General features: G+C 49.2%; 1 protein-coding gene across 1 annotated transcript in view; it reads right to left on the bottom strand.

Moving 5' to 3' along the window:
- The window catches only part of FCSK (fucose kinase), a 1017185-nt gene that overhangs the window by 47110 nt on the left and 943937 nt on the right, over nt 1-26138 (bottom strand). The window contains exons 15-19 of the mRNA XM_086945277.1: nt 24509-24876; nt 23466-23676; nt 22533-22699; nt 17767-17994; nt 1434-1577 (exon numbers count right to left, since the gene is read on the bottom strand). Coding sequence (XP_086801403.1) covers nt 1434-1577; nt 17767-17994; nt 22533-22699; nt 23466-23676; nt 24509-24876 — 1118 coding nt within the window. The remainder of the gene's footprint in view (nt 1-1433; nt 1578-17766; nt 17995-22532; nt 22700-23465; nt 23677-24508; nt 24877-26138) is intronic.

The following is a 26138-nucleotide window of genomic DNA, read 5'->3' as shown; positions in this document are numbered from 1 at the left end:
GCGTATCATATAGACATTTCTGTGTCAGTTGTAGATGTGCTGGTGGTATATTCATTTGCTTGCAGTAAATAGCGTTGTTTTAGATCATATTGCATATGCAATGTATTGTTTAATTGTTGCTAGTGTTATGTCAAAAAATAATATTTTCAATAGCAAATTTAATACAGCAGACAGTTTTTAGCACTAACAAATACAGAAATCGTTGAGAATGGAATGCACTGGGCTGGCATATTTAAATGACTCATACATGAAATTCAATATATCCACTTTTGTATTATTTTATTGCACATGAAGAGCTGCAAAAGGCAAGTTCTCTATACACCAGCTAAGATAAAATGTGCAATTTGTCTCTCTTAATGTTTTCGTAACTTGAACCGCAAATTCTGGAGTCACACATTTCCAGGTAGAGAAAGCCTCACGCCACACCCTGCAAAAGACCCTTACCATCTCATTCTCATGTAAAGATCAGTGATTTGTACTACTGTGTAAAGGGACACTGAAAGTGGAAAAATGTGTGGCTAGGGTTAAAGAACACCTTGCCTGTGGGTTCCAGGTCTTATTGAACAAGATGACTTCCAGAATTTGTCATTTGCAATAATTACATACTCACTGACCCCCTATTTCTGCACTGCAATTTCTAAGCATTTCCTGACACTGATCACCGGTTGCTTGAGTTGGTAGGCATCTTGGAGACCAGCTCACAAGACTGTTTTCTGATTGCAATTATCCTAAAATGTAATATAAAGGAATATTTCAATAAGTGTGCCTTCAAGAGCTTAATGGATTACAAAAAATCTTAACTAAAAAAAGCAAAAATGGGATATTTTTGGAGTATATTTGATTTATATCATGTTTGGTAGTTGTGTAATTTTTTACACTTGTTCTCCATTTATGCTTGGCCTCTTAGGCTTATTTTGCGCGGTTTAAAATCTTGACAAAACACTATTAACACAGCATCATCTGAAAGATAAATTGCTTATATACCCTTCATGATCTAGGTATCTTGCATGCAAATAATTGTTAAATAAATGCATTGGATCACGGACTATATCTTGTAGGTTGGGATCATGGCTTAACTAAAAACTGACTTGACAATGTTGTGCCGGTTCGGTCACTCTTTCATCAGGGCCTAAACAACAGCACGAAGGACTGTTTCAACTTACTTTGCTTGTTGATGGTGGGCTATTAGTGCAGAAAAACATCACTCTTGAACTTGGCCAGGTCAGCCTTCAACTATCTCTTCATAACCAGTCAACTGCCAAAATCTGCACATCAGCATGGGTTTATGGGTAATACAATCAAAGCATCCGCTTAAACCTGGATACTAGTGCCACTATTGATCTCACTGTCCTGTCTGTACTTCCAATTGCCATGTGCCATGGAAAACATCAAGCTGTACCCTGCTCTTTTGATGCTGTATGAGCGGTACATACCCAAGCCGGATCCATGGGGCAGATTAGAACGAGTATGGAGTTCAAACCCTCCTCCAAAACCTTCAGCCAGCTGTGCTTGCAGGGGCTTCTGGGAGTGGTATGTGACGATTCCTGAGCAGATGAAAGCTGCTTTCAGCAGAGCCGCTGCAAAGGGAAACAGTGACTTTAACACAATGATACTGTCAGAGCAGAAGAAAGTGACATTTTTATGTGATGACAAGCAGGTCTTCAAACACCTCCGAACACGAACAGCACAGAGCAACACTGGCTCCCACCCGAGGACGATCGCACATCAAACACATGGACACTGAATCCGAGTTTCAAGAAGTGCTTTGAGTCTCATCCTTATGCTAAACAGCATAAGGAAACCCTCTTTCCCACCCCAAGACACCCAGACAGACCTTTCTACATGCAAACATTAACAGCAGAGGACAGCACTCACCAATTCTCCAAAATGATCACCCCTCAAACATCTAAACAATGGTAGTAAAAAGCAGCACTCACCTAGCGATGGGCAGATCTTTATTCCCAGGACACGTGCACTGGAGAGATCAAAGCTTACAAATATGTCCTACTTTCCCTTAAGGACCCGCAGATCCTGCATAATGCCTCAGCTGTAAAAACTAGTCTACTGTAAGGATGTCCAAACGTTTAACACTTGGACAATGACAAACAGGAGACCAGGGCTCAGTCTTACCAATTTACAGTTCTTCCAGCATAAGGAAAATAAGTGACAACGCTCACCTTAAGACCAACACACCATGAAAAACCTGGACAACGGCACTGTTGAGGATGGTGAACACTCTCAGTTTACGATGAAAGACCTTACAGCCTGGACACTGACAAACCAGAACACAACAATGTCCCTTACCAAACAATGCCCTTCTTCCAGACCCTTAAACACTGGAATGGCTGAGAGCAACAATTTCTCACGAGGACATCCAGATCTTCAAGAATCTTGAGATCGGCTGGACCAAAGGCAATATGCAATGAAAGAGGACCACTATCTTAAACATCTGGGTAATAACATGCATAGGGTAATGGCCACTCTCTCCCAAAGATGTAAATGTCTTCCTTACGCACTGAATCTCACAGACCTAAACCATGGAGGATGCCACAACTCTGGCACAATCGGTCACTCAAATTATATGAAAGATGGATACGGGCACCAATAAAAACTGTTCTCCAAGGTCACCATCATCTGGACAACCGCACATTCATTGGTGAATGTCCTCTTTCCTTGAAGAATAGGACAAACACACAGGCCCCAGTGCAGCAAGGATGGAGTAGATTAGCACCTGGAGTGCCTTTCAATTCTACAGACAGAAAGGATCTATATAGCTATAGTACGCTAAGAACTATTCAGTTCAAGCAGTCAAATGTGCTGTATTTCACTCACTCTTTTTTTTTCCCAAAAAGCTTTATTCGATCATTTGAAAACAATCATAAAAGCACATATAATACATCAATAATACAAGACATTTAATAATTTTTAAAAATCATACAATCGATAAAAGAAAGGGGCGGCGAAATAAGCAAAGGCTGCTAATTTTACTGGAGACAATGCATTGAAGTTAAAAGGCCATACTGTTCCTGGCGGACACAGATTTCAGAATAAATATCGCTGTGAAAAAACACACATCCGGTTCATCAAGTGCAAATAAAAGCCTCATAGCAGTTTTAACAGTTGACACAGAATATTTTTTAAAAAGCGGTTTAAGATAGGCGATACGGAGGTGCAAATACAAAGGACAAAGAAACAAAAAGTGTTCGGTGCTCTGCTTTGAAAACCCATCACATGGGCAGGGTGTTGACGTGTTTTTTTTTATAATGGAGAAAGCCACCAGAATATGAACAATACCTAACCGTAGTCTGGTAAGGACGTACTGGTGGGATTGATTGGTAACCTCATTTAAATACTTAGAATAGCCAGGACTTGCCTGATTATTAGAGTAATAAAATTGATGTGTTACATACAGGCAAGTGGCATCCCTACGTAACTTGGCTTTAGCCCCCAGATAGACGTATTTGAACTCCTTTTTGGGGATATCAGTAGCACTAGCGGGGTCCAAAAAAACATTCAGATCAAATACATCCCTAAATGTTGTTATGACGTAATTAAGCCATGGGATAAAATTATATTTCTCCAAACGGAGGCAATCCTGGATGATTCTTCTGGTAAAGCCAGTTTCCTCCTTGACCCAGATAGATCTCCAAGCCATTAGTGGTTTTAAACCTATGAGATCAGTCAAGAATTCCAACCCAACCTCTTGATGAACCAGCCCGGTAGAGGCAGAAGTTGGAAGACAGAGCAGTCTCTTGAGAAAGTTGTTTTCCTCCACTTGCAGATCTCCATGACCACAATGTCCCCAGACACCTGAACTATAAAGTGCCACTGAAGCACATATAAGGCGATAGATATGCAACATGTCCCATATACGTCGACTTCCCAATTTAGAAGCAAATTTAAAAACACCAGAAATGCCTCTACCCATCTTAGCCTTGACGTTATGCATTTCCTGTGCCCACGTGCCCTTACTGTTAAAAGTGATGCCCAAATAGCAGAATTTATCTACCACTTGGATTTTTTGCTCCTCAAACTGGAATGATCTTAACTTCCTTACCTTGTTCCCACAAGCCATATTAAAAGTTTTGGAGTTATTAATTTTTAATTTCCTCCCCTTAATAAAGTCGAAAAATATATCCATTAGTCTCTGCAGGCCGACCGGTGTTCTGGATAGTAGGACTGTGTCGTCTGCATATAGCAATACGGGAATCGATTGACCCTCGACAATCGGTGCATCAGCGGTGACTGATCTTAACTCGGAATCCATGGCATTAATAAAAAGGGAGAAAAGTAAAGGGGCAAGGACACAGCCTTGCCTAATACCTGATTTGACTTTGATATTGTTGGTACATTCCCCCGCTTGGCCAAATCGAATCTGGGCCGATAGTTTACTATATAATCTAGTCAGGAAATGAATAATTGCAGCTGGTGCACCCATATCTAATAACTTGGTCCACAATAATCCGTGGTCCACCAAATCAAATGCGCTACAATCTCTAAGATGTGATACTATATTTCCAATCACAAGAGATGCCCAGTCCTCCAACTGAGAAACTCTATATTTCTGATTTAGTCTCTTAGTCATCAAAATATGCAAATTTGATGGTCTCGCTACTGATTTTCCTTAATACATTATATGACTTATTTGTCACTGTGAACAGCCATATCAGCAAAACAGAAACTATAAAATAATGTATCTATTTCCTTCCTTTCCCTATTTTCTGAAGTGCTGACCCATGCAGCACAACACCACATAAACTGTTATGGACATAAGCTGTTGTTCTCTGTTGTCAAGAGAAAAGTTGAATAAGAGAAAGGGCTTGCACCTGAAATGGCACTTGCTTTAAAAAGTTTCCTGATGCCCTAGGACTGAGGTTCATGAGATTGATTCATGTTGGGGGTCTCCAATGAAATCAATTTTTAGGAGGGGCGAGCCCAGCATCCCAGCTACATAAATTCTAACCTCTAGTATTGCATGTATGCGAAATTCAGTTTAAAGTTGGTCTTACCCAGCTTGTGTCATAGGTAGAAGATAACAATACTGTCCTCCTGAACAAGGAGGATTTTGCTGTTCAATCCTAGGTCACTCTTTCGCCCTTTGAGAATTGCCCGTAAGTCAGTGGAGTTATTAGTCAATCTTTTCCGTTGCTTTGTCGAAATCTAGTCGGTTGGTCAATGCTTTGAAGTAATGTAGCAGTATGGAATATCTCTCCCATGCTTTTACCCATAATGAAGTTCCTTTGCAGCAGTAATCGGGCACAGGTAGAGGATGACTTTTGGAGTCGTTTGTTGCAGAGCAACCCTGTGAATGACTGTCAACCACAAGGCGGAGTACTCATTCCAGCCCTGTTTGGCTTTTAATTGACCAGTCTTTTTCACCAAAGATTGGGGATGTCTGTGGTGCTGTGCTACTAATCATGCCTGTGGGGTTACACTATAACTTAAAGGATCCCAAGTGGCCTACACATTATTGCACAGGGAACACAAAAAAAAACCAAATTAACCTTTAGCAATAAGAAGCACAATTAAGGTGGTTGCTGCTGAAAACAAACTGCTATGCTATGCCTCCTCCTCTTTTGTCTTTTCTGTCTTTATTGGTGATAGTAAAGCCTGGGGGAATGAGAGTGTCCAGGAGAGGTGCGGAGGAGTCGTTGAGACAGGTTTCAGTGATGAATGCTATGTCTATGTCGTGAGTGAGGATGGATTCTGCTAATTCAGTAGCATGTTTGATGGTTGATCTGCAGTTTATGAGCATGCAGTTAGTGAGGGTCGTCTCTGCTTTGGGTTTTTTCATTAGGGGGGCTGTGGGGATGCTAGTGCGGGTGGACGGCAGTCTGGGGGAGTTCGGAGGGGCTTGGAATCTTACCAGTCCAGTGATCACCTGGATTTTGGATTGAAGGGTGACAGCTAAAGGATTGTCGTACGAGGAGGCGAGGTCCGCCACATCACTCTCAGACATGGCGTCTCTAGTTCTTTTGGATCTCTAGGCCAGAGAGGGGATGGGGTTAGCTACCCATCTCCTCGGGGGAAATACGGACGGTCTTTGTTGTGTGTGAATGGTGGAGGAGTGGGCATGCTGAGGCTGCTGGGGCGCCGCGAGGTTGGCTGGGATATCGCTAAAGCCCCGGATAATAGTTGCTATCTAGGTTTCTAGCTTGGAGAGACGCTGCTCAGTCTTGAGGTCGTTGAGATATTGGGGCTGGTCCGTGCGAGAGTGTTGGGTCTAGAGGGGGGGAGTCCCGGGGTATTGAGTAGCTTAGTGGTGGCTGAGTTGTTTGTTTTGGGTCCGGGAGGAGACAGTCTCAGGGAATTGGACCGCCTTGTTTTGGGTGTGTTGTCTGTGTGGGGTCTGGGCGGGGCCGTGAGAGCAGGATGGCGGGGGTCTTGTTGGGGCGTGAGTTCAGTGTTGCCTGTGGGTTTGGGGAGGTAGGTATTCAGGTAGTTCGGAGTGTGTTGGGTTACGTGGAGGGTCGGTGGGAGGTGGGGTGGGAGCCGGCAGGTGGAGAGTGGGAATTGGAGCTGTAGGTAGGGGGTGGTTGGGTCTTGTTCTCGATGGGGGTGAGGGGGATGTCATGTGGCGAGGGGTCTTGCTGGGGAGTAGGTGCTTTATTGCCTGTGGGTTTGGGGAGGTTGGTGTTCAGGTTGCTCGTAGTGGGTTGGGGTGGGTGGGTCTTGTTCTATATGGGGGTGAGGGGGATGTCATGTGATGAGGGGACTTGCTGGGGTGTAGGTGCTGTATTGCCTGATTGTTTGGGGAGGTTAGTGTTCAGGCTGTTCGTAGTGGATTGGGGAGGGTGGGAGACAGGTACTTTATTGCCTGTTGGTTTGGGGAGGTTGGTGTTCAGGTTGCTCGTAGTGGTTTGGGGTGGGTGGGAGGCAGGTGGCAGGTGTGGGTGCGTGCCTGTAGGTGGTGGATGAGAGAGGGAGTCTAAAGCGGGAAGTAGAGGGGTCTTTTTTTCTCTGAGGGTGGTGAGGGGGATGTCATGTGGTGGGGGGAGTGAGGTTGTTAGGGAGGGTCGGCGGTAGGTGGCGGGTGACACTGGGAGCCGTCAGGGGGAGGTGGAGGGGTGCTGTTCTCCCTGGGGGTGGTAGGGGGATGCCGTGTAGAGAAGGGCGTGTGTGGTTGCTAGGGATTACCGGAGCGGAGGGTGGGTTCTGTTGGCGCGTCCGGTTCTTCTGGAGGGGGAGTAGGGGAGGGAGGGGGTCGGGTTTGTGGGAGGGTGTATTCTGGAGAGAGGGGAAAAGGGCATCGAAGGACTCTAGATTGTCGCTGTTGGCTTGTATCAGGACTGTGCCGTTGGTGTAGATGGTCACCGTGGTATTTCCAGTGCGCCTTGAGCGGTACGGGAGTGCGATTGACAATTTGCAGCTATGTGAAGTGTTGGTGGTTTTTGAAATGTTGAGCTGCGATCTGAGGATGGATTTCCATACTTCTTGTCTCTCAGTGTGAAAGATGAGATTCATTTCTACCTTTCCTTTGGAGGAGCAAAAAGTGATTTGGGATGCGGCCTGATCAGTTTCTGCTTAATGTTCTTCTTCGCTTTAGGTGAGAGGTCAGGCAGGAAACTGATTGTGAGGGAGTTAAGGCCGTGCAGAGTTACATGGTTCCAAAAGGGTGGGACGGTGTGGGTTGCTGCGGCGGAGGGCATTGTGTGAGAGTGGCACCGTAGAGCTCTACCCCTCGGGAGAGGCGAGGGTAGTCACAGGTTGTGGCGAGGGATGGTCACGCTGCATCAAGGGCAGGTCGTAGTTTGCCAACAGTTGTCAACGCTCCTCGACTGAGGGTTCTGGAGGGGTTGAGCCAGGACTTGATGTCAGGTCGTAGTTTGCCAACAGTTGTCAACGCTCCTCGACTGAGGGTTCTGGAGGGGTTGATCCAGGACTTGATGTCAGCATGCAGTGGTGGCTCGTCTATGCAGCTCTACTACATCACTTACGGAGCAGCACAGACCCAGCGCAGAGTGGCATAGCGTGTAATAGTTTTCTCCTTACTTCTTTAATTCCACGAGCAGCAGAAGATCTGGCTGTTTCGAGTGGTCCCTCTAGGCCTTATGAGTAACTAGGTTCACACCTGCCAGGACCAGGCAACCTTCCTGGGTGTGAGTGCTCTCTGCGGATCTACAGACCATAGCAGCCAGTGGTGCATGGGAGTATTGCAGCATCCAGTCTGGCACCACGGAGGAATTCTACTGTGAGGAGCCAGCCATTAAATAGAGTGTTCTTCAGAGAGAAGGTCGGTAACTCGTTCCGATCATATCTTGTGTGTAGTGAGAGCAGAGGATGGGGCAGATGTTGAAACTCTTATGGGCCTTCTACTGGTCGTCCCCACTATCCCACCATCTCGGCTGTTAACAGTGTCTACCTTTCAAATGCAGACTTGAGATTAGATGCTGCATCACAGAGAAAAAAAATAAAAAATGTGCAGGATAGCTTGTCGGGTCCTTAACTACTAAAATTGAGGCGTGCCCGAATTGTTCAAGTATTTAACTTAAGGCACTTATTGTTAAGCGTTGCCAAGTAAAGAGGATGATCTACTTATCCTCACGTGCTCATGGTGCAGTTAGGTTGAGAGTTCGGGGTTGTATGGGTTAACTGTTTTGCCAATTTGCGGGCATGTCGGCCATCTTAAGGACAGGCACAGGCGAGTGGTGGAGGTTGTTGCCAGTTCGTGGCTTATAAGCAGGCTCAGGGATTATTATGCCGGGGGGGGGGGGGCGCGCCGTACTAGGAGATCAGCTGCAGGTACTCACTTGCTGGCTCTTGTAGTGTGGCCGGTCCAGTAGCTAGTTGCTGGGCGGGACGGCCATCTTGAAGGCAGGCATCAGGGGAATGTGTGAGTCTGTGCTGACCTGGGGGATTGGAGATGCTTTTTCATCTGTCGCTCAAGTAGCGGGTGTCCCCCTTAGAGGTTCAATAATGAAGTAGGTGCATAGGGAGAAGGTCTGTTTTTTCCTTTTCTTTCCCTTTTTTTCTCTTTTTTTCTTCCCCTTTCTCCTTTCTTTCATTTCTCAGGTCCGCTGAAGGGGTCGGGGCTGAGTTCTTTATGCTGCTGGGCTGTGCTCCTTCGTCAGCGGGGGCTGCTGGGGCACTCAAGTGTTCTTCAATGTCGTTGCTGCCTTCCTTCTTCTTTCGATTGTTTTGAAACCGCCATGGAGCCGACAGACGCTGTGCTGGGTGGAGGGAGCTTGCCAGACCCAGGAACTTTCAGTTTCGTTCTGGGTCTTCGCTCCCTTCGTGCCGTTTCCCCATGACCTTTAGCTGGCAGCAGAAGCAGTGGATGTTGTTGTGTTCTACCTCCCAGGTGGTCCGGTGGTGGAACGACAGACGTGGCATGGCGGTGGGGGCGAGCAGGGATTTCCACCATGTGTCGGTTATCCTTGTGTCCGGGACCCAGGCACTTTCGGTTTCGGATTTCGGGGCTCCGATCCTTCATCCGGTTTCCTTGAGAAATCTCGCTGATGGCTGCAGCGTTATGTCAGGCTTCAGACCTCTTTATTGCCTGGTCCGGTGGGGAGTGTCAGAAAGAGGTGTGCAGGGGGCAAGCAGGGATTTCCACCAGTTGGTGATCCTAGTGCCCGGAAGCTCTGTTGAGGGGCTCTGTTGAGGGTTCCCTTATTCCCTGAAATTTGTTCAGGAATTGTTCAGGATTCAGATTTTCATCGCTGTGCCAGGCGAGTTGCTTACGGATGCCAGCCAGGGTGCCAATACAATAACTGAGCAGGTGGGTCATTTGGAATCCGTGTTTGGTTTACATGATTTCGACTTTTTTAACAGTTGGAAATAGTAAAATAAAATGTGCAAAATAAAACTGCAAAAGTGAGCAGTATTTTGCAGTTTAATCATTATTTGGCTCCGAAGACCCCCTTGCAGGGCAGGTAGAATTGCCTGGGAGACACACTTGCCCATCCCTTATTTTCAAGGATTAATGAGTAAGAAGTTAGTCCTTGGTAATGTGCGCTTGCTGATGGTGTTAACCTTGCATGGGAAATTGATGAATTCATGTGTCCTCTCCATGCAACTGACGGAAAATGTTTATGCAGTAGTGAAGTGAAAGTATTTTTTTTAAAACTTGCTAAAAGTTTAGTAAAGTCTATGTCCAGTAGCTGAGGTTGATTTGAAGGTTGATACTTATGTCTACTAGAGCCAGTCTGTAAGCCATGCCGGCCAAGACAAAAACACTGTGCATCCCTGAGCGGTTCTCTGAGCTGTCGAGTGTTGGCTGTGACAGGCGTTGTAGGCCCATGCCAAAGCCCCAAACTGGCTGGTACCAGAGCTTGTTAGACGGACCGGGAGGGTCGGCCGAGGACAAGGGGAGAGGTCTCCGGGGAGAGCCGTCTCCAGCGATCGTACAGACAAGTAACCTCCCCCCCCACAGATGTACACCACACAAGGATAAGGTTCAACGTTACTTTATAAGCAATTCTTCAAGTACGGTGAAATGGTACAAGGAGGTCTGGACTCAGGGGTCCCCTCTATACTAGTCTCTTGGTTGGGAAAGGGGTAGAGGGACAGTCTCGTTACCAATCTGGTAGATGAAATAGCTCACAATCCTCGAGCTCGGCGTTCTAGATGATCGGGCCGCGGCGGAGCCAGCAGGTCCCGGGATGGTTGAAGGTAGCGACGGTCCGCGGCGGAGCCAGCAGGTCCCGATGAAGGTGGTGGTTACAAACGGTCCGCGGCCACGCCAGCAGGTCCCGATGACGATGAAGGTTTCAGAAGGTTGCGGCAGCGCCAGCAGGCAGGTTAATAGTTCGCAAGGCAGGGCTACGGCAGCGCCAGTAGTCCGTCAAGGATGAGTTCTTCACTGCGTCTCTCGACTCCAGGATACAACTCTCTTCCTGCTCTGGGGCTGCTCCAGTTATAGGTCTGGCGCCCTTTGATGTCCGGACCCTCGCACTTGGAGGTCGGGAGGTCCAGGATGAGGGAGTCCAGACACCCAGCAGGGGGGTGGAGCCAGCGCCTCGGGAAGCTGGGGTGATCGGCACCTGGCGGGGGAGAGCCATCGACACCTCTTTCTCCCATTGACCTGCCAAGTAGTCCGCTCACCTCCTGGGTGGATGGTGGTGCCGGGATGTCGGGGCCTGGCCAGGCCCAGGGTTAGGGGCGATCGGAGGCCACGCGGCCTCGTGGTGCTGTGTCCAAGATGGCGCCCAGGCCGGGCGAGAGAGGGCCGGTAGGGAATCGGGCCCATGATGGGGAGATGTCCAGGGGCAGGGGTCTCATAGGAGACGGGAAACGGATGGTTGTTGCGTGTAACACCTGAAGAGCCACGTTCGGGCCTGGTCGTGCGGGGAGGGAGCAAGCCTTTCATGTGGCCTGTCCAACATGCGTCCCCCCCAGCTGAAGGCGGGGAGAGTCACCCATCCTCTTGGGGACTCTCTTCGTCGAGGCGGAAAAAGCGGGACAGGCCATCCGCGTTGGCGTGATCTTGCCCGGGACGATGTTCCACAGTGAAGTCCATCCCCTGCAGGGAGATGGACCAACGCAAGAGTTTCGGGTTTTCCCCCCGCATCTGCATTAGCCACTGCAGGGGCCGATGATCGGTCTGTACCCGGAAGTGGGTGCCGAAGAGATAAGGCCGGAGCTTTTTGAGGGCCCACACCACGGCGAAGGCCTCCCTTTCGATGGTGCTCCAGCGTTGTTCTCGGGCCAGGAGCCGTATGCTGATGAAAGCCACCGGCTGGTCAAGTCCTTCGGGGTTCAGCTGGGAAAGGACCGCCCCAATGCCATGGTCGGAGGCGTCCATTTGGACGATAAATTCTTGGCTGTAGTCGGGGGCCTGGAGCACAGGGGCGGAGCACATGGCGGCCTTCAGCTTCTCGAAGGCCGCTTGACAGTCGGGGGTCCAGTTGACTTCCTTTGGTTGGTTTTTGGATGTGAGTTCCGTGAGGGGCCCCACAATGCTGCCATAGTCCCTCACGAACCGCCGGTAGTAGCCTGTGAGCCCCAAGAAGGCGCGGACCTCGGTCTGGGTGATGGGGGGCTGCCAAGCCTGGATGGCAGCGATCTTGAGTTGCAGAGGGGCCACCAGACCGCTTCCCACCTGGTGCCCGAGATAGGTCACGGACCCCTGACCAATTTGGCATTTGCTGGCCTTGATCGTGAGGCCAGCTCGTTGGAGGGCCTGTAGCACCTCTCGGAGGTGGTGGAGGTGGTCGGACCAGTGGCGGCTGTACACAGCGATATCGTCCAGGTAGGCGGCGCTGAACTCTTCGAGTCCCGCCAGGACCTGGTTTACTAGCCGCTGAAATGTTGCTGGGGCATTCTTCATGCCGAATGGCATGACCTTGAAGTGGTAGTGGCCATCAGGGGTGGAGAAGGCAGATCGTTCTTGGGCCCGGGGTGTGAGGCCGATCTGCCAGTAGCCCGCTGTCAGGTCGAAGATGCTGAGGTAGCGGGCAGCTCCCAGGCGGTCGATTAGTTCATCTGCTCGGGGAATGGGGTGTGCGTCTGTTCTGGTGACCGCATTCAAGCCCCGGTAGTCGACGCAGAACCGGAGCTCAGGCGTGGTGCCGGGGTCGGCTGCTTTGGGGACCAGTACCACTGGGCTGGCCCAGGGGCTGTCTGAGGGTTCGATGACCCCGAGCGTGAGCATCTTGGCCACCTCCTCTTGGATGCAGGCCCGTACCCGATCTGGTACGCGGTAGGCCCGATGGCGGACAGGGGGGCTCTCTCCAGTGTCCACGTCGTGTAAGCACCAGGGGGTGACCCCTGGGGTGAGGGAGAACAGGGTGGCGAACTGCAGCAGGAGGTCTCGGCAGCCTTGGCGCTGTTCCGGGGTGAGGGCCTCCGAAAGTCGGACCCCGTCCACGGAGCCGTCCTTCTCCCGAGTCCGTAGGAGGTCAGGAAGTGGTTCGGAGTCCTCCTCGGCTCCGCTGTCTGTTGCCATCAGGAGGCTGAGCTCTGAGCGCACAAAGTGGGGTTTCAGTCTATTGGCGTGGAGGACCCGGAGAGGGTTCCGTGAAGATTCCATATCGATGAGATAGGTGACAGGGCTCTTGCGCTCGACTACTTTGAAGGGCCCCGTCCATTTGTCTTGCAGGGCGCATGGTTCGGTGGGAGACATTACCCACACTTGTTGGCCGGGTTCAAATTCGATGGAGGAGGCATTTTGATCGTACCACCGTTTCATGTCTTCTTGACTGGCCTCCAAGTTTGCTTTCGCCATCTCTCGGAATCGTCTGGTCTGGTTGCGGAGGGTTAGGAGGTACTTGAAAACATCTGGAGGGTTCTTTAGAGGGGGCATTTCCCAGCCTTCTTTGACTAGGCTGAGCGGCCCGCGCACAGGGTGTCCATACAAGAGTTCGAACGGGCTGAAGCCGAGGGACTTCTGGGGGACTTCTCGGTAGGCAAAGAGGAGTCACGGCAGTAGCACATCCCACTGGCGACGGAGGGGCTCTTCCAACCCCCCAATCATCCCTTTGAGCGTGCGGTTGAACCGCTCAACCAGTCCGTTCCCTTGAGGGTGGTAGGGGGTCGTGAATCTGTAGGTGACCCCACACTGTTGCCAGAGGGACTTCATGTATTTTGAAATAAAGTTTGTGCCCCGGTCGCTGACGACTTCTCGGGGGAAGCCCACCCGGGAGAAGATCCCCATCAAGGCCCGGCCGACTACCGGGGCTGTCACAGTTCGTAGGCGAACCGCCTCGGGGTAGCGGGTGGCGTGGTCCACCAGTACCAGGATGAACCGATGCCCTTGTGCTGTACGGGGGTCCAGGGGCCCCACAATGTCTATCCCCACCCTCTCGAACGGGGTGGTGACCACCGGGAAAGGTTGCAGAGGTGCTTTAAGCTTGCGGCCGCTCTTCCCGCTGGCCTGGCACGTGGGGCAGGACCGGCAGTGCTGGAGTACGTCGTTCCTCATCTTGGGCCAGAAAAAGTGGGTCACCAGGCGACTGTACGTTTTGTCCTGACCCAGGTGGCAGCCAGGGGGACATCGTGGGCCAGGTTTAGCAAGAAGTCTCTAAAGCGTAGGGGCACCACTAGCACTCGACTGGCCCCTAACTCTGCGATTCTCTGTTCGCTGTACAACAGGTCATTGTCCCAATAGACCCAATGGGTTCCGGAGGTATCCCCTGCACTCTGGGCGAGGGCTTGTTGGCGGAGTCCCTCGAGGGAGGGACAGGTCTTCTGCTCGTGGCGAAACTGTTCCTGGGTGGGTCCCCCCTCCTGACGCCACTGAGCCAGGCCGGGAAGGTCCTGAGGCTGAACGAGCCCCTCGGGAGTTTGCTCTGGGGGGACGGCACGGTCGGTGTCTTCTACTGGCGCGACCGGGGGAGGGGGTGCCGGCCATTCATGTTCTTCGGGTCGGGGGGTGGCACGGGCAGCCATGGACCGGGTGGTTACGCACGCCCAGTCCGGGATGCCCAACATCCCCAGGTGCTCCCTCCTCTCTACGGCGGCCCACGGGGAACTCTCCAGATCATTTCCCAGGAGACAGTCTACGGGGGCATCATCTCGGACCGTCACTTTCAACATGCCGGAGACTCCTCCCCACTCGAAGGGGACGCAGGCCATCCGACATAGACTCTCCGAATTGTCGGCTGAACGGACAGGGCAGAGAACGTTCGGCAGGATCTGTTCTGGGGTCACCAGATGACAGCGGACGGCTGTCACACTGGCCCCTGTGTCACGTAGGGCTTCGGCCCTGCGTCCATTAATGTTCACCCACTGACTGTACTTCCGGGTGTTGGCGGGTAGGGGGACCCGCGGGACCATGTCTTTTCCCCCTAGGCACGCTAGAACCATGGCGGCGGGTTCCCATTCTTGGTGTTCTTGCTCACATTCCTCGTGTTCTTCGGAGATTTGTTCTTCCCCCAGGGCGGCGGCAGCCATCTGGCGGGGTCTCGGAGTCTGGCTCTGTGGACAATTCGGGTCGTTTGCGTAGTGGCCGACTCGCTGGCATCGGTGACATGTGACATTGGCTCTGTATCCCGGCCGCGCCGAGGTGTTGCCCCGGTTGGCCGGGGGTGGGGTGCTGGTAGCGGGAGCGGCCGGGGCGTTGTCTCTTCCCCGTCCCTGGCCCCCTCCTCCTCCTCGGGGACGGTGCTGACCGTGGTTGTTCCGGACCTGTTCATGCGACCCATTTCGGCCCACTCGGGTAATTTCCCACCGGTCAGCCTCGGCGGCGAGCTGCCGCGGATCAGTCAATTTACTGTCGAGGAGGTGCTGCCTGAGCTCGACGAAGCAGTTGTTTGATAGATGCTCCCATACCATGAGATTGAATAGTTGCTCGTAGGTTGTTACGTTGCTTCCCTTGATCCACCCCTCGAAGGCTCGGCTGAAATAGTTCACGTATTCCACCCAAGTTGTACCCGGGATCCGGGTGCAGTCTTGGAACCTCTGGCGGTACATTTCGGGTGTGAGCCCATAGCGGGTGAGGAGGGCAGCTTTCATGTGGTCATAGGAGGTCATCAGATGGTCGGGAAGTTGCAGCAGGGCATTGCGGCCCTCATTGACGAACCTCCCCCATAGACCGGCTCCCCAGTCGCTGCGATCGATCCGGTGGGAGGTCATAGCGATCTCATAGGCCTTGAACCACTGCTGTATGTCGTCATCTCGGAAATATTCTCGAACAACATCCTTGGGGATGTGTACCTTCTTTTCTGTTTCCCCCGGGGTGCGCGGTTGCTCGGGCACCCCTAATTCTTTGTTCTGCTTGCGTAAGTCTATCTCAGCTAGTTTGCGCTCGTGTTCATACGCCAGTCTCTTCTCTTCGAGCTCTCTTTGTCTCTGTTTCTCTTCCCGTTCTTCTCTGAGCCGCAGGTGTTCCAGGTTCAGTTTTTGTTCGGCTAATTTGAGTTCGCCATCCATTTTGAGCCGGGCCATTTCTAGCTCGTGTAGTCGGTTTCTTTCTCGTTCTTGGATCTCATCTTGCGAGAGACCCGTTCTTTGCTCCTCGGGAGCCGTGGTGTTTTTCTCTGCTGCTGCGACATTTTGGTCCGGGGGTCCGACGGCCCCGGTTTCTGCCCATGACTCAATGGCGTGCTTGAAATCGTCTTTAGTACTCAGACCGGTGGTAGCGATACCTAGTTCAATGCAGAATTGTTTCAACTCACGATGGCTGTATTCTTCCAATTTCTCCATATGGAATTTCTCGGTGGATCCGCTTTCTTTGGTTGGCATTGTGGTTTTGTCGTGGGGTGAGCTACTCTCTGTACGAGTATGCGTCGATTCGGATCGCGCCGCTGGCCACCAATGTTAGACGGACCGGGAGGGTCGGCCGAGGACAAGGGGAGAGGTCTCCGGGGAGAGCCGTCTCCAGCGATCGTACAGACAAGTAACCTCCCCCCCACAGATGTACACCACACAAGGATAAGGTTCAACGTTACTTTATAAGCAATTCTTCAAGTACGGTGAAATGGTACAAGGAGGTCTGGACTCAGGGGTCCCCTCTATACTAGTCTCTTGGTTGGGAAAGGGGTAGCGGGACAGTCTCGTTACCAATCTGGTAGATGAAATAGCTCACAATCCTCGAGCTCGGCGTTCTAGATGATCGGGCCGCGGCGGAGCCAGCAGGTCCCGGGATGGTTGAAGGTAGCGACGGTCCGCGGCGGAGCCAGCAGGTCCCGATGAAGGTGGTGGTTACAAACGGTCCGCGGCCACGCCAGCAGGTCCCGACGACGATGAAGGTTTCAGAAGGTTGCGGAAGCGCCAGCAGGCAGGTTAATAGTTCGCAAGGCAGGGCTACGGCAGCGCCAGTAGTCCGTCAAGGATGAGTTCTTCACTGCGTCTCTCGACTCCAGGATACAACTCCCTTCCTGCTCTGGGGCTGCTCCAGTTATAGGTCTGGCGCCCTTTGATGTCCGGACCCTCGCACTTGGAGGTCGGGAGGTCCAGGATGAGGGAGTCCAGACACCCAGCAGGGGGGTGGAGCCAGCGCCTCGGGAAGCTGGGGTGATCGGCACCTGGCGGGGGAAAGCCATCAACACCTCTTTCTCCCATTGACCTGCCAAGTAGTCCGCTCACCTCCTGGGTGGATGGTGGTGCCGGGATGTCGGGGCCTGGCCAGGCCCAGGGTTAGGGTCGATCGGAGGCCACGCGGCCTCGTGGTGCTGTGTCCAAGATGGCGCCCAGGCCGGGCGAGAGAGGGCCGGTAGGGAATCGGGCCCATGATGGGGAGATGTCCAGGGGCAGGGGTCTCATAGGAGACGGGAAACGGATGGTTGTTGCGTGTAACACCTGAAGAGCCAGGTTCGGGCCTGGTCGTGCGGGGAGGGAGCAAGCCTTTCATGTAGCCTGTCCAACAGAGCTGAAAGACTATTCATGTGCTTATGTATGAGCAATCAATGTCCAAGTCAGCATATCGTGAAGACAGAAGGCTTTATGCCCTCGGGACAAAGTGATTAAGTTCTAGAAGTAGAGGTTCCACACAAGGCCAGTCTTTGGGCATCCAATCCTTGAGGTAAACACAAGCGTCAGTCAGTGTCTCAGACCATTCACTGCCTTCTACCATGCTGTTCTCACTTTCTCACTATTAACTACACCTACCACATACTGTTGTTCCTTTGCCCTCCTCTTTCTGATTACAAAAGGATGCCACTCTGTCAACTGATCCCTTCTGCCCCCTCCCCAAACCTCAGGTAACAAAGACTTCTCTTTTGTCTTCAATTCCACCTCATTTACAGATCCCCCAGAACAGACAACTAGGCCCCATTGTCCTACCACTCTACTGCCCACTCTCCTTACTCCCAGATGCATGCCTGACACAGATTGTGACCCCGTAGCCCCAACAATCCCATCTGTTGTCTTCGGTCAGGTGCTTACCTGCAGCGTGAGGCTGGCAGTAGTCACGCAAGTCCTCCAAACTCTGGCACACCACCTCTGACACAACCTCTGACCCTTGGACCCCACTGGCAGTGACCAGCCTCAGTTCCAACTCGGGAATGCGACGTGCTCGTGCCCCGATCGGGTGGCGCCCATCCACCAGAATGGCAATGTCCACCACCGCACCGCCATGCTCATACGTAATGGGAGGGGTGTCACTCCACCCACCTGGAAAACAGACAAGCAGTGGCAATGTCAAAAAGCTATAACCGTTCCCACTCTAAGACCCATGACTAATTGGCTCCCACGTCAGGAGTCAACAACCTTAGTACATTATGGGAAGATTTAAAATGACATTTTATACAGAATTTCAAGAACAATATATTCACAAATGGACAGGGGTGAGGATGAATAATAACACAATTATAAGGGATGTGACATAATCCTTCAGCCCAATCCGTCCTCTTGATATTGATGATGCTGCATTATGCTTTATTTTACAACATGTCTTCCCTTTTTACTCCGTCTCGCTTACTGAGAGGTGGCCTCCTAAAGAACACTCATAGTTTGCTTCTCTTAAAATGGTAGCTTAGGTAGTTTATATATATGTATATATGTTCCTCCCAAATGAAGGAACTGGCACAATCAACAACCATAACACTAATTGCAGTACAGTAATTATCCCCCAAGCTCACACTCTTAAGTAATCCTGGTCTCCGTACACATTCCATAGAAATTCCTCCCCCAAGCTCACATTCTGCAGGATGTTATGTCTCAGCACACATTGCATAGTAATTGCTCCCCAAAGCTCACATTCTGCAGGATTTTATGTCTCAGCACACATTGCATAGTAATTGCTCCCAATGCTCACATTCTGCAGGATTTTATGTCTCATTACACATTGCATAGTAATTGATCCCCAAAGCTCACATTCTGCAGGATTTTATGTCTCAGCACACATTTCATAGTAATTGCTCCAAAAGCTCACATTCTGCAGGATTTTATGTCTCAGCACACATTGCATAGTAATTGCTCCCAAAGCTCACATTCTGCAGGATTTTATGTCTCAGTACACATTGCATAGTAATTGTTCCCCAAAGCTCACATTCTGCAGGATTTTATGTCTCAGTACACGTTGCATAGTAATTGCTCCCAAAGCTCACATTCTGCAGGATTTTATGTCTCAGTACACATTGCATAGTAATTGCTACCCAAGCTCACATTTTGCCCTAACTCACTTTTTTCAATGTATTTTCTTTGCAGATTTATATAGCGTGAACTCGACCCGAAGGTATTGAAGTGCTTTACATGAACACTAGTTACATTACACATGGTCCCATTCATTTTTAGGTCTCGCCTAAGCAATTGCGTTAGCAATGCTTATTGGCGAGATATTATGTAGGGGCTTTAAAAAATGCACCCAAAGGCTTTTCTAGGCGGATTGCCTACAGTGCATGTATGCCGGGCACACCGCACACCATTTGTCAGCCTGTGAGTCTCGAAATCAGACTTCATAGGACTCCGCTCCCCCTCCCCGCCATGCAATGCCGAGAGCTTGTTAAAGGAGCCGCTCCTCCTGAAAGCCCTTAAACACAAGGAATCTGCTCCCCCGCCCCACCACGCAATGCCGAGAGCTTGTTTAAGCTTGTCAGCTAAACGTGAAAGGCACTTCCCCAGGCCACTTTCATTTAGTCCAGAGCGAGTTCCTTTCTGCACACATCACCTGGAAGGTTCCCATATGCTTGCACCACCCTCAGTAGTTGTTTTTGTTTTTTTAGCAAAATCTTGAAGTAGCTGGGGTCTGATCACGTAGGACAGATGTTTTCACTATGACTTAAGCCGAGTTTGTGACTGCTGTCCTGGTTGTCTGCGAGGCATATTGCGTTTTTCTGAAAGCTTTGTCTTTGTGCAACAGTTGCCACAATTATGTAATCAGCCTTGTTTTGGCTCTGATGTGGTGGCGAGGCCTATTGCGATTTCTTTATAAGTTTTGATTTATTATACTATGTCGCAGTGCGCTAAATAACAGAATTTACAGAGCATTTTCATTTACAATACGTCCTTTTTCTTTTTGTTTTCTTTTAACAGAGCGTGAGAAAGTAGGACAAGACTGCGGTGCTTATTTATATAATTAACGAGCCCTGCGTTGTTTGGAGTATATACAACAGAAGAGCTTAAACGGACACACAACGGAGTTTAATTAAGACAGGGAGGGCATATTTTTACCAAGCTCTGTTGCGCCACGCAGACCACCATACCATGAGTCAGGGGCATAACACAGGCCCCTGCTGCCACAAGTTGCCTTCTCTCCCCTTCTTATAGCAGTGTGCACCACACAACCCAGTGCTTCCACATATTGCCGAACTGGTGCATCTACCCCCCACCCCCATGTGCAAATCACTCTTGCCCTTCCTGTGTGGCCGTCGCGCCCCACAGTGCCCGGCACCACAACTCTATCTATCTATTGCCCTCACTCTATCTCTCTATCTCTCTAACTACCTATCGCCCTCAGTCTATTTATCTAGGGCCCTCACTCTATCTATCTATCGCACTCACTCTATCTATCTATGTATCTATCTATCACCCTCACTCTATCCATCTATCTATCTATCGCCCTCACTCTATCTATCCCCTTCACTCTATCTATCGCCCTCACTCTATCACCCACACATGATCTATCTATCGCCCTCAATCTATCTATCTATCTATCTATCTATCTATCTATCTATCTATCTATCTATCTATCTATCTATCTATCTATCTATCTATCGCCCTTACTCTATCTATCTATCGCCCTCGCTCTATCACCCTCACTCTATCTATCTATCGCCCTCACTCTATCGCCCTCACTCTATCACCCACACATTATCTATCTATCGCCCTCTATCTATCTATCTATCTATCTATCTATCTATCTATCTATCTATCTATCTATCTATCTATCTATCTATCTATCTATCTATCTGACTCACTCTAACTATCTATTGCCCTCACTCTATCTATCGCCCTTGCTCTATTTATCTATCTATCGCCCTCACTCTATCTATTTATCCATCCATCGAGGGAAACATCCTTTACAACGAAACTTTTACAACGCAGTGCTATTACAACGCAGGTTTTACAACGAAAACCATTACAACGCATTGCGCTGGGGGGCACTCTAGCATAGGGAATAGATTTAATTTACTATCCAACACCTTCCCTAGTGTCCACGGGGACTGGAGTTGGAATAGTAAATTAAACTATTCACTATCCAGCACCCCAAAGCACTATGCGTTGTAAAGGTTTGCGTTGTAAAACTGGCGTTGTAACAGCATGCGTGGTAAAAGCATGCGTTGTAACGTCATACATCCATCTATCGCCCTCACTCTATCTATCGCCCTCGCTCTATCTATCTATCTATCACTCACTCTATCTATCGCCATCACTCACTCTATCTATCGCCACCACTCACTCTATCTATCGCCATCACTCACTCTATCTATCGCCATCACTCTTATCTATCTATTGATCGACCTCACTCTATCTATCTGTCTACTATCTATCTATTGCCCTCACTCTATCTATCTATCTATCTATCGCCCTCCCTCTATCTATCGCCCTCCCTCTATCTTTCGCCCTCCCTCTATCTATCGCACTCACTCTATCTATCTATTGCACTCACTCTATCTATCTATTGCACTCACTCTATCTATCTATCGCACTCACTCTATCTATCGCATCACCACTGCATCACTCAGCACCACCACAGCATCGCTCAGGGGCACCACACATCACTATGCGCTACCACGGCATCACTGAATGCCACAGCATCACTCGTCGGCACCACAACATCACTCAGCACCACCACAGCATCAATTTGTGCAACCATTCAACAACAACTGGTTCAAATATGTTCTCTCAATGTTTCAAGCTTTATTACAAATGTCACAAAAGATGTTAATATTTCACTTCTGTTCTTGGATTTTCGTCACAATAAAATACACTGAACATAATCTTTATAAAAGTTATTTACAAAAGTTTAAGCTATTGCCATTATAAATTACAATAACTTTTATTTAAGTATTAATTATAAAAAAAAAATAAAAGCCATTGTTATTTGTAATATCAATACATCTAAGTCACGTAAATACAACACATATTGCAGTACAAATGCTATTGGTGTCACATTTGCGAAAGTTAAAACTATTGGCATTGTAAATGACAAAGCTATTAATTTCGCTATTTTCAAAACCAACACATAAATAAAAAAATTGTCATTTACAATACCAATAGCTCAAACTTTCCTAATGCGAAACCTATTGCATTGCAAATGCTTGTTTTAGGTGCAGGGAGATTAAGTGCTTTGCCAAGAAACACAGGAAGTTGAGACTCGAAGTTGGTTCCCCAGTTCTATAGTCGGCAACTCTGGCCATTAGGCCACATCCACGTTTATCAGTAAAACTGTATGTCTACGTTGAGCTAGTGGTTATTTCATTGCAAAACGTGCTGTCTTTAAATGACAATGTGCTACTACAAAATGCTTTTGTTACATCCAAAAATTGCGCATCCTCATATCCATTAAAGGTAGGTGGGTTGCGAAAGTTTGTCTTTTTTTTTTTTTTAAAGTGTATCGCTGTTCTAAAAAGTTTGAGGTCCACTGGCCTAGAGTCTTCCAGAGAACAATATTTCTACCTGTAATTAAACACGCTCCCATTAGCTCCAACCCTGATTCAAAGCATTTCTTCCTTACACTTCGCCCCTCTTACTTATTAGAAACAACTTACCTGATACGTCAATGCGGGCAGGGCACTCCACTACCACCCAATCACCAACAGGAGGAAGTACTGTCTGTTCAACAGTGACAAACTGACAAGCGGACATGACAGCCTGGCGGATCAGGATCTGCTCTGCCCCCTCATAGTGTCGCGCAGCTCTCACCAGCAGGGCCGGCCTGGAGGAACAAGCAGACAGACGTATGAAGCCAGCTTAGCTATTCCCTATTTTATTTTTGATGGCTGGCTCATCCACTTATACACAGAAACAACCTCACTGTTGCATTTATGTCAATCATAAACAATTATGGAGTGACCAGAGCCGCAGTTTAGACCCCGTGGAACATTTTAAGGGTCATTAATCGTGTCTGGCTGTACCCGAGTCTCCGTCTACGACTCTACGCTGATCTTGCTCTTACAGTCCTGAGACTATACTCTCTTCCTGTCTATGTGCCTCTTCCTAAGCTGCCCAAAGGTGCCAAATGTTCTGTACAAGACTGGTCCTCCTTGGGACTGAAGCCCTGATGAGACCCCCTCTTGGTCCGGAGTCTCTGTGCTGAGCACCCGGCTCTCCAGCAGGTTCGCTGGCAGTGCTCTGGCTCGCCTGCTCCTCTCCAACTCTACTCTGGTGCTCTTTACATGTACAGCCTGTTTGATTAGCATTGCTCCATTTGTGGTTTGGTGGGCTGGCTGCTGTGGCCTTCTCTCTATGTGTAAGTCTCACATGGAAACTGAGAGGGGGCTGTCAGGGCTATGGTACAAGCAGATGTTCACTGATTCCCCCTGTAAGGGTATCCCACCACAGGCTACCCAGCCATGTCAAGCTCACAGGACCCATTTCAATAGGAACGTCAATTGAAATGGACAAATCATCGTTATCCTGAGGTGAAGCAGGGCTGCCCACAACACAAAATGTCAAACACCAGCCATCCCCCCATACTTCACCTGCTCAGCCACTTGTTCCTCACTCTTGCCAGCTCCTCCACACCACGAACAATATCTTTCTGCTCGAGATACTGGAAGGCCCTGGTCCACTCCTGGTTGGCTGCTGGTCCACTCCGCAAACCACCCTTTCCCTCAGCCATGCAGCCCAGAACGTCTGCAATGCAAGCAAGTGCGCGGGCTGCCACCCCAGGGTCCTCGGCGACAGATGCCACTGTGAAACAAGAAGAAACCTTTAGCGTCTAACTGGAGAAAACATGCAATTTGCCTGAAGAAGGCCTAACCCTCTAATAATTCCTACTGACTAGGACTCTACCACTGCTGACAGAGTGCCATCTCTGCACATCCAAGACAGTGTCACAGTGGATATACTAGTATGACAAAAATTGGTTAAGAGAACATCTATGGATCCCTTTCATATATGAGACCCCCTATAGCAAATCCTCAATCCCTGCACAAGAGGAGAGCTGTGCATACATTCATCTAGTTCACTGGCATAAATGCTTTTCTGGAGCTCTCCCTTCCACTCAAGTTTGTCTAATCCGCCTATTCCAGTTCTAGGAAACCAACAAAGCTCTGACACATACTTCAAGCCCAAACTGCACATCCCAGATCTTACTCAGTCAGTACTAATACTGATCATACACATTTATCATTCACCTTAGTCCTCATCTCCTTTGGTTTAATTAGGTGCGACCTACTCAGTTCTGCTGGTTCAACTCAACTCTAATCATCTACGCTTCCTGCTTCTCTACTACTTGGTCTACATACTATGTCATGCAGTTCAATTCTGGCCCGCTCCCCCTTATTGTTCTAGTGCTAGGCGACCAGCACAGCCCTGCCAGTGAACTTCAATCCCACCCTGCAGCAAGCACCCCTGCTCTCACACACGAAGCTCACATGCATCTTTCCAAACACACCTCTCTCGTGCCCTGCAGCAGTCCCAGTTTTTGACGATCATCCGAAACATCTTTTGCTCTACACACAGGCCTTATTACACATTGCACTGCTGTCACCTCCTGCTCTTTGCTCTCTTGCACTCTCACCTTGGTCCAATGTGTTCAACATGAGCTGATGGGCGCTCTCATAGACGGCGGTTCTGAGTAGTGGTAGGAGGCTGCAGTCTCGTCGCTCCAGGAGTGACCGGCGCACTTTCTCCTGCGCCTGGCGAAAGAACATGGTACGTCGCAACCTCAGCTCTGCCTCCTGGTCCCGGTACTGCAACAGCTCTATCCAGGACATACGCCATGATCCCCGCCACTGCAACAGCTCTCTGTTGTCCGGCAACGGGTCCAAGAACCACAGAACATCCCGCAAGCCCAGCGACTCAGTGGCGTGGAAGACAGGGAAGAGACGGGCGTTCATCAAACAGCGACTACTCTCCGAAGACTCCAGACCCCAAACATCACTCTCCCTGGAAGCAGGTAGATAAACATGTCAGGCTTCACTGTTATTTTCATCATAGTACTGGCCATGTACTCATATGAATATCACATAGTTTGTTCTCAAGAAGCTTGAATCTTATGGACTTTTTTCAGTGCCACTCCTCACTAAAGGGACGTTTTAACCTCACGTGAAAGTACTTGCCCCACTAGCCTCAACCGCAAATATCTGCACACTGGAGAAACTGATGGAAGATGCACACAAAATGTTCAGCAAAAATAGTTCCTGCTTTGTCCCACGGGACAGGCAGCCTTCAGTTCATGCCAGGATTCACATGAAGACTTTTTAGCCAGACAGGGCCACTGTTTTAAAGCTCACATTTAACAGGATGACTCTCGCTGGGCCCTACTTCTAAGAGTAATACGTTGTACATTGTACGGCGAGTATTCTGTGCATCAATACTGAACAGAAAAGTTACACCACAATGCAGTCATTGCCCAGACCACAGCATAAAATTAAAAAAATCACAAACAATAAAATAGTGGTGTTTCACTACTCAGGATTGCACTCACATCACACTCACTAGATTATTTCTTGACCTCATGGTTAACTCGATGCTACGGGAGTGCTTTCATTAACAGTAGGAAGGATATTGCATCAGCAATGCTCCAAACACCACCCAACTTAATCAACATTTTTTTAATCCAGAATTTCTGCCATATTCATATCAGAAGCAGAATAACAAAATGGGCCTTACGTTACCTTTACTTTTTTATAGGATTGCCTTTTATTGTTTTTATACGAGTAATAAACATAGAATGCTTTATCGTTTGTGGTTATTTAAAACCATTACAAGTTTCAAAAGAACACTGAGCTCATATTACTACGTTAAAAACTGCAGTTTGGTTGTATTTGTTAAAAACAGGTTCAATTAATAGAGCAAAAGCCTGGCCCATACTTGGTAAGACCGTGTAATCAACCATTTAAAACATATTGGCGATACCGCACTAGTCGGTTACATAAAAATAGCCGCTAGTTATTCCTCATTGGTAGCAGCACAAAAGTTGGATGGAGTGCAAATGTCTTAAGACACCAGATTGTACAGAAAAAAATAGACTTTAAGCATGTCCCATCCGGGTTAGCTTCAGCCGGAATAGCAGCAAATTGAGCCTCATTGATAACAGAACAGTTAACTGATAAAGTGCTGGTGTGATAAAAAACACACACACACAAAAAACCAACCGTAGGTAGAAGCTGAGTAATACTCACAGTAGGCACCCTCGGATTTGCATC

Source organism: Lissotriton vulgaris, chromosome 12 (genome assembly GCF_964263255.1).
Source record: "Lissotriton vulgaris chromosome 12, aLisVul1.2, whole genome shotgun sequence".
Lineage (NCBI taxonomy): Eukaryota > Metazoa > Chordata > Amphibia > Caudata > Salamandridae > Lissotriton > Lissotriton vulgaris.
This window is presented reverse-complemented; position numbering and strand designations above follow the sequence as displayed.